The sequence below is a fragment of the Aplysia californica genome, unplaced genomic scaffold (assembly GCF_000002075.1).
Source record: "Aplysia californica isolate F4 #8 unplaced genomic scaffold, AplCal3.0 scaffold00335, whole genome shotgun sequence".
NCBI classification, from domain to species: domain Eukaryota; kingdom Metazoa; phylum Mollusca; class Gastropoda; order Aplysiida; family Aplysiidae; genus Aplysia; species Aplysia californica.
Window position 1 is genome coordinate 799813 of NW_004797605.1, and position 8804 is coordinate 808616.

General features: G+C 40.2%; 1 protein-coding gene across 3 annotated transcripts in view; it reads right to left on the reverse strand.

Annotated features, from left to right (window-relative positions):
• Positions 1 to 355: 355 nt before the first annotated feature.
• The window catches only part of LOC101855272, a gene marked incomplete at its 3' end in the record, with an annotated part of 24183 nt that continues 15734 nt past the window's right edge, over positions 356 to 8804 (reverse strand). The window contains 4 exon segments of one of the 3 annotated variants that reach the window (XM_005102705.3): positions 356 to 413; positions 2179 to 2305; positions 4022 to 4292; positions 8566 to 8690. In XM_005102705.3, the coding sequence (XP_005102762.2) occupies positions 356 to 413; positions 2179 to 2305; positions 4022 to 4258 (422 nt within the window). 3 annotated transcript variants of the gene reach the window in all.

Below are 8804 nucleotides of genomic sequence, written 5' to 3' on the forward strand. Positions count from 1 at the left end.
GAAGTAGAAAACATGCAGACAGAGTCAGAGGCCCAGAAGAGGGTACAAAGGAGGTGATGGGGTGGGGGCAGAAAGTGGAGGCAAAAGCAGACGACAGAGCATTGTTAGAGAGCTAGAAAAGCTGTGAAAGGAGAAAATTTTAAAGAAGAAAATTTTCGTTCGCTATCCAGATTCGAACCCGGGACCTATAGAATGAGGCCCCCACCCACAACATGTCGTGTCGAGCACATGCACAAGTGCCACCCACCCTAGGAGGTTTTAGATCTATTCCAAGGTCTTCTCTCCAGCCCCATATTCTCCCGGACATTTAAACAGACACGAAACAAGACAGTTCAAGAATCGACAAAATTCTTACGAGTCTCCAATGGCCTTCTGGGTGCTGGTGTTGATACCTCCTATCCCGGCAGACAGCACTGGGGAGAGAACAATCAATTTAAAATTCCTGTCTGTAAAAGTTGTTCACCTTTAAGTTTGATGTTTTAGTAAGATTTTTACCGCTGTGCACACGTTTTTGTCTCACTTTTGTTCAGGCACAATTCTACATGTTTTCGTCCTACATTTGCAATAAAATGTAATCGATTACCATTTGTGTCTCTCTCTATCCACCAATTTCTATCTAAAACTATATATCACCCAGCTCTACATTCCCACCCCTTCTTTCTAGATTGAAACCTTTTCTTTATAAATTTATATAAAATACTATAAATCTCCGTCACGCGGAAAATGGCATTGTTTACAGCACTTCCCACTTCTCACACACATTTTACATACGCATCCTATGTCATAGCTCAGCAATGACACTTTTTAGTGAAAAAAACAACTTTTTACAAGAAATTAATTTTATACTGAACCTGTTTTTTGCACTACAGGTTCTCAAAACATGTTTTCAATAAGCATAATGTTGTGATTAGAAAAAAATGACGACACGCTTTTAAAAGCGATATTGTTCCAGGTATAAAATTTTAAAATCTGTAAAAACCATCGGCTGGGATTATTTATTAGTATTTATTAAGACATTTTCTAGAACACAGGTGTTTGAAAATATATTCACCTGTTAAGACAAATTGATAGAAGTCATTGTGCAAAAGTTGGAGAGTCTATGTTCGATAGTGAAGAGATAAAGAGTTTTTGACCCACTATACTTCTCGCAGTTTAGAGTGGAAAATTTTGGAAATCCTTAGTTCCGCCTCTCCTTATTATTTTCCTTTCACGAAATAGACGTTGGATAGATTGGATGGGCACTTTATAAGATTGACTTTGTTCATTGGTAGAGGGTCTACTGCTATTGATTAACCACTAGGGAGAAACCTTACTGTCAGGCAAAAATCAAAGTTTATTTCGACTAACTTCCGCTTAGTAGTATGTGCACTCTTGCCTGCTCGACCTTCCGACACGATGTGTCAGATCCGACTAGTTGAATGAGGGTACATACACTTGTTACTATACTATTTTCAATTAGTCCACCTTGCTCCATCTTCCCCAACCCTTGAGACATACAACATCTGAGTCTAAATTTTAAAAATCTTTTAAGACACATTTAATGAAATCATTTTTATGTCAGTAGACTAATGTTCAGTACAATTTTATGTAAATGACTATATATCCATTTATGTCTTTTGCTAATTGCATAGTATATATTATTTTATTATATATGTGTACGTGCTCATTTTGTAACGATGTGTAAGCGTGCGCGTGTGATAAGCAAGTAGATGTGTGCGTGAGTGTGTGTGTGTGTTTGTGTGTGTGTTGGTGTGTGTGTGTGTGTGTGTGTGTGTGTGTGTGTGTGTGTGTGTGTGTGTGTGTGAGTGTGTGTGTGTGTGTGTGTGTGTGTGTGTGTCGCGTGCGTGAATATTGTTCGAACCTGCATTTATGTAAAGCGCCAAGAGCTGTGTTTACACGGGAGTGGACGTTATAGAAATGATCTTCATTATTATTACTAAGTCCAACATTTTGATTTTTTGAAACTTGCAGTTCTTTAGTCTATTGTAGTGGTAGCATGTGCTCAAGGAATATTTTGTCGAAATTTAAATTGCAAACGTTGGAAAAAGCCAGAAAAAACGTAATATAGCGGTAAATTTTGTTTTAGGAATAATACTGGGGGGGGGGGGGGTCTCTCTCCTGTAAAATTTTGCTTTCTGGGCTTCGTACATACTAAAGCTTTTCGACGATATGCCTTACCACTGACGTCCTCCTGGACATTGTAGCCCTCGAGTCTGAGTTGGATGAGAGACATTTTGACGAGACCGAGAAGCCAGAGCAGTTTGTTCCTCTGTTCACCGAACCAGCCCTGGTAATTCACGATAATCTGAGGGGAGATGAGATTAGGAGAGATGAGATTAGGAGAGGTGAGATAAGGAGAGATGAGATTAGGAAAGAAAACATACGACGACATGAGATTATGAGAGATGAGATACTTTAAAAATTAGATGAAATATGAGATTGTGAGAGATAAGACTAGGAAAGATAAGAATAAATAAGATGACATAAGACGACCTGAGATTCTGTGAGAAGGGATACAAGAAAATGAGATTATGAGAGTTTACATTAGGACAGATTAGATAAGACAAAATGAGAGAAGAGGTTTCTCGTCGTACAGGATAAGATGAAAAGGAGTAAGATGAGGTCTGGAGAGCTATAAGACACAAAGAGTAAAGGTGAAATATAATTTCTATTATGATGAAACGAGAGTACAAAACGAAACTCGAAATGAGTTTGAACGAGACCTGATCGAATGGAGCCCTCCCACCAAACCCCCCCCCCCCCCCAAAAAAAAATGTTTTTCCCCTCCCAGAAGCCGACACAGTTTAGGGCATTCAAAAAACCTTCTACTCTGACCCCGCCTGTCTGAGATAAGCCTAGATGAGTGGAATGGTGAGATTCAGCGTCCAACTAGACAGACAAAGATATTCAACAAAAGAAAATGTATCCCATCGAGGTGGAATCATGTGGTCGACAAAATTATAAAATCGAAAAATCGACATTTTCTTGCCGTTGGGCAATTTTTTATATTTTCTTTTCACATCACCTTTTATGCCCATCTGAAAACACACATCTGTGTGGATTTTACTGAATAGTATTGACCAAAGGTGTAAAAGACATATTAATTTGCAGTTTTCAAAGACTCGTAAGATTTGGAAGTCACTGCAGTCTTCGGTGGTCATTCTCTCACTAATTTAACCTCTATCACCAGGCTACCTCCACCTCCTTCAGTCGCAAATATTATATCAACTTCAGTTGTTGTTGGGTTGTTGTTGTTTTTCAAATAAGTATTGTTTTTTCATCAAAAGCAAAACAAACTAAAATTAACTATTAGGCTTTTGACGCTCATATGACCTGATGCAGTTGCGAGCGCCGTAAAACCCTCTACTAAACTAAACTAACTATCAAGCTTTAAGGATATACAAAAAACTCCATACGTCCAAAAATTGACTACCCCCTGATGCCATTGTGTCGTGACACAAATCTGGACTTTCCCACTCTGTAATCTAGGTCCCACCTATGCGTGCAACAGGCTCTGAAACTCTTTTCTGTCGCCATGGATTAGGGAGAGGAGGATTGTTGGGGTTTGTTCGCGTTTTTTATGGGAAGGAGGACGGGTTTGTTTTGTTTTGTTTTGTTTTTGGGGTGTTGGGTTGTTGTTGTTTTTTGTTGGGTTTTTGTGTTGTTGTTTTTTTGTTTGTTTGTTGTTGTTTTTTTTGGGGGGGTAGACTTAATCTACAACAAAAACATCCTTTTACTAAATTTGTGTTTTGTGGGTAGTTGGCGGGTGCTCTGGTCTGGTGTAGTTTGCTCCTTCTTTCCTATAAAAAAATCTGTCGTGATTATCTCCCCTACTTCTTTTTTTGTGTTTGTTACTCTCTTGTAACACCTCTAATCTTTGGCTCTTATATGACCTTATTGTGTTGCAAGTGCCGTAAAACTCTTACTAAAATTAAAACTAATGTGTGTTTTGGAGGAGTGAAGAGTGGAGGGGGTGGGGTCGGTGAGGATAGACTGAAATACGGCAAAAACGTCCGTTTACCTGGTTGTAGCCCCTTTTCAACAAAGCATTGAGCAGGTCGTGGATTACAAAAAATTTCTGAATGGCCAGTTCGGCGTCGTATTTGAAGATGGAATCGTTCGGTCTCAAGATGTCAGAAATAATGGTGACCTGGCGAAGGTTGTGTGGGGCTGAGTTGTTGAAGGTAAAGACCACCAGCTCTAGAAACCTCTTCATGTCGCCGTGTAGCTCTCCGAAGTTGATCCGGAAACCGTCCATGGTGGGGGCCTCTTTCGTTCACGCCTACTCACACCTGGGGTAGAGAAGAGTTTATAGAAAAAATGTAACGTACATGAATTCTATGCTCATTCTTCTGTGCGTTAGCTAGATAGAAAGATAGATAAATAGATAGATAGATAGATAGATAGATAGATAGATAGATAGATAGATAGATAGATAGTTAGATAGATAGAATTGTTCCAAACTGCTAGCAATCCACTACCTCCAAATTACAACGTTCTACCTGCTCAACGCCCAGTTTTGATAAATTTGACGTTAAAAAAATTTTGAGTTTCACAACAAGTCGAGATTTTTATAATGCAGTTCTTTTTCTTGATAACCCCAGAAAATAATCTTGCAATTTTGATGGAGCAGAAAGAACATTAGGTTTTTGACCCCAGAGTCTTAGTAACTCAAATCGACCAAAAATGTCAGATAGAACTTTGTAATTATTCTAAGGTAGCGAATATCTTCTGGCATTTTCCATTAACCCCCACCTCACCAGGAGACTCCCATATGTTCTTGGCTCGTTAGACACACAGCGGTGACCCACCCAGTGTGGTAACGGGTAGGGCTGGGCAATGAGTCGCTTTAGCAAGATCCGGATCATAATATGTTAGTGCACCTCTTCGGCAAATAATATGATATGAACCGCTTCGGCAAATGGGTTAGATCCACTTCGACAAACGGGTTAGCACTAACACTACTTCAACATATGGGTGCACCCACTTCGGCAAACGGTTCTGGGAAGAGAGTTGAGAGTCTGAATTCGGATTATGTATCATTGAGAATTATCCGGTTATCCTATAGATTATCCGGATTTTGCCCACTTCTAGTAACGGAGGCTCTTTCTGTCCGTCTCTAGCTCAGCTTCGGAAGAAAAAAAAAGAGTTTTTAAGAGTTGCCCATTAACCCTAAGTAACCCTTCTGGTGGGTTTGGGTCATTTCTCGAAGATCAAAGAATGTTTCGTTGCTTTATGGAAGTAGTTATAGAATCTGTGTGTTGGGGGGAGGGGGGATGTGAGTTCGTAAGTGTAAGTATATTATGTATGTGTTTGTAAATGCGTGGTTGTGTGTAAGTGCGTTTGAGTGTGGTTATGTATGTGGAGTGTGCGTGTGTGTGTGAGAGAGTGAGAGAGAGAGAGAGAGAGAGAGAGAGAGAAGGAGAGAGAGAGAGAGAGTGTGTGTGTGTGTGTGTGTTTGTGTGTGTGTGTGTGTGTGTGTGTGTGTGTGTGTGTGTGTGTGTGTGTGTGTGTGTGTGTGAAATAAAAAGAGTGGGAGATAGAGGGAGCGAGCGAGAGAGCAAGCGAGACAGAGAGCGATAAAGAGAGAGAGAGCGCGCATATAATTAATGAGTTATTAATGTAGATTTAAAAAATTAATTATACAACAGAGAAGAATATTCACAATTCGCCAGTTAAATCTTTTAAAAGGTTTTTGATATTATTTCATCTCAACTTTTCTCCATTCCATCTCATTTTGACTCAGTTTTCGTTGTTCCATTACTTATCACAAGCCTGAGAGATATTTTTAAAAAAACAAAGCCCTGAGCAATTCTGTTGCTGAAGTGGCATAGCAAGTTGTGATTGCAGGAACATTTCAACTGTAATTTGACAAATACAAAGCGTTTTTTATAATTTTGAAACAAATCGATCTGTAGATACAAATCTTAAGTTGGGGTTAGACTGCCCATCCAATGTTTCTTTGTCCATTCCCTTCAAACCCCAGCCCTTTGGACCCTAGGTTTCTAGAGCTGGGGCTCCTTGCCTACAATAACTCCGCCCCATACAACCTCGGCGACTCACAGCGACTACAACTGTTAAAGTAAAGTCAATCTGTTACTACCATGACATTTCCATTGCTGAAACTAGGCGAGACATTGCGTCCAAATCAAGACAGTAATCTCTACTGGTAGTGTCCAGGAGTAGATTATAAAAGAGTCTAACCAATTAAATCTTGACGCCAGGAACATCGGACACCACCCCCCCCCCAACCCCTACCCCCTTCCCTCGATTCCTTACCCCAAAGCCGTGTGAGTCTCCATAAATGTCTGTGAGACTCTGCTTGCGACGTTTTCACAAGGGGTTCATTAGTTCTGACAGTTATTAGAACCTGACTCGAGAGATGGGTACTTAACCCAAAGCGCAACGGAAATGAGAAGCAGATTTCATGATTCATAACCGGAAGCGTTTGAACACTCCTAAGGCGAAGTGATAATATTGTTGTCGTGTTTGGATTTTGTCTTGTTTGGGCATTGTCGTGTTTGGACATTGTCGTGTTTGGGCTTTGTCGTGTTTGGGCTTTGTAATGGTCTAAAGCTGCATTATGTGTAAAGGCCCCCTATTAAAAATATTTCAAATCTCGGTTTCGGAAAATATAATTATATGGATGTTCAATGTTCTGAGGTGCATGAAGTAGCCAGTAACATTATCACCATTCTTCGAAATTCCAGATTCGAGATGGGACAGACAGGATGCTGTAATGATACATGCAAATGCCCTTGCTTATCCGAGTCTGTCATCGTATCTGCCAACGCCCACATTGAATACCTCGGTATGAGCAGACGTTTAGCAAGACGGGAGATAAAAGATATGTTCAAGAGAGACAGCCAGACATTAAAAGGCTGTAAAGAAGAACGACGGCAAACACGTGAAGGATAGAAGGGGAGATACGTCGATATAAGAAGAGCGATTTCTTTCCATCACTGTGTTATTTCTGTAGCCCGCCAAGCCTTTTTTATCCTCTACAACTTATCGCTGTACATATTGTAGTGTCAACTTGCAGCTCTTGAACTATACTTCACATGAGGTGGAGTTTTCACCTAAGGTCACACAAAAAATAGTCTTGTTGGCAACAAAAAAATTGCGACTTTTATTTACCAAATTCTTCTTATTCAACACTTTAACAGACAAAGCAACATTGTTGGCAAAAACCAAAGTGCGACTTTGATTTGTCAATTTCTTCCTACTCAGGCGCACTTAAGAGACTTAGCAATATTCTCCCACGTCCATTTGGGGAGAAACTGCAAGAACTACAAAATACAGTGGTTTGAAGTAAGCGTAATCTCTCCCGACGGGGAGCGAATCCCAGATATTCCTGTCTCTAATTGTCGTTTGAGTGTGAAAATCGTGGACATTGTAGATTGCTAAGATAGGTGAACAACCATACAGCATGGAATGGTTTGCTACTGTAATGGGAAAAGCCATTCGAAATTCTGAGATACACGCAAAGAAAAATCGAATGGACAAATGGATCAATAATTGATTTCTAAGCGATGAAAAAAACAGATTTACCAGAAAAGGTGATTCAGTGTACAATGTACTACTTACCACCTCAACAAAACCAACGAGCGCTTCTCCGGATTCCTTTTCTTTATACCGTGGTTGGGGGGGGGGGGTGTTAAACTTGTCTAGAGCTACTTCCTGTCATGCACCAAGCCAAACCCTGCGGGTCGCACTGTCTCTACAGTTGGGTTACTTGCAAAAACGACATGCACGTTACAACGCTTCGCTGCCGAGGGCAACGTGCACTGTCCATAAAACACCAAGTGCTGTCTTACAGCAACAACTTTTTAATGTATACCCCGTACACGATATAATGCTTGCTCGGTAATTGAATACATTTTGCTTGTCATTAGATGCTTGATATACTAAAAACAAACAACAATAGCATGTGATCACGAGACAATTGGCTGACAGCTGTGGTATAGTGGTAGGCTCGTTGCCCTTGCTCTCTTAGAAGCCACACATGAGTTCGATTCTTAAACAAGGAGGTTTTTTAAAATCGCCTTTCGCTGTCTGATTGCTAAGATGTTGTATCCATCTCATTCTGAGTTGGCCCTGAGAGGCAGAGTCGAAGCAACCAGCTCTCTATATAATCCAAATAGTGTCTCCAAAGGCGTAAGTTATTAATAGTTACAATTACAATACAAATGGGAACGTTTCGAATGTCATAACGTGAATTGACTCTTTAGAAACAAACAACAATAGCATGTGATTCATCACAAGTAGCGAAATAGTCTGTAACTTCTAAGATAGTTTAAGATAACCTCGAACTTCCTCCTTGAGGTATACAGTGCAATGGCACAAAATGATAAACCATACTTTCAACCTCACGATACTTGGCCTTTTTCTTGTAGGGTGTGTGATCTATGTGTTGAACTATCACATTCCATCTTAGAAAGGGGAAAATATCAAAGCCCATATCTACTCTGCCTCTTTTATCCTTGCCTTTTAAATCCTTAAGAAGCACAGCCACTAACTGTACACATAATAGCACGCACCAGTCGAGTAACACACATGTCTTACCTCAACAGTCTTCACAGGTGTTTCTAATTGACACTTAAAAACTATGCTATGCATTTCAAAGGGGTCTTGCTTGTTATCTTTCCGTTCAATAGTTTGCTCTACCCAACACTGTGCGACATAAGACGTTCATACACACACATGCTAAACCAGGTCAGTGGGAGCTAGAGTTAACAAAAACTGCCTTAAACCATTCGGAATCTCTCTCTCTCTCTCTCTCTCTCTCTCTCTCTCTCTCTCTC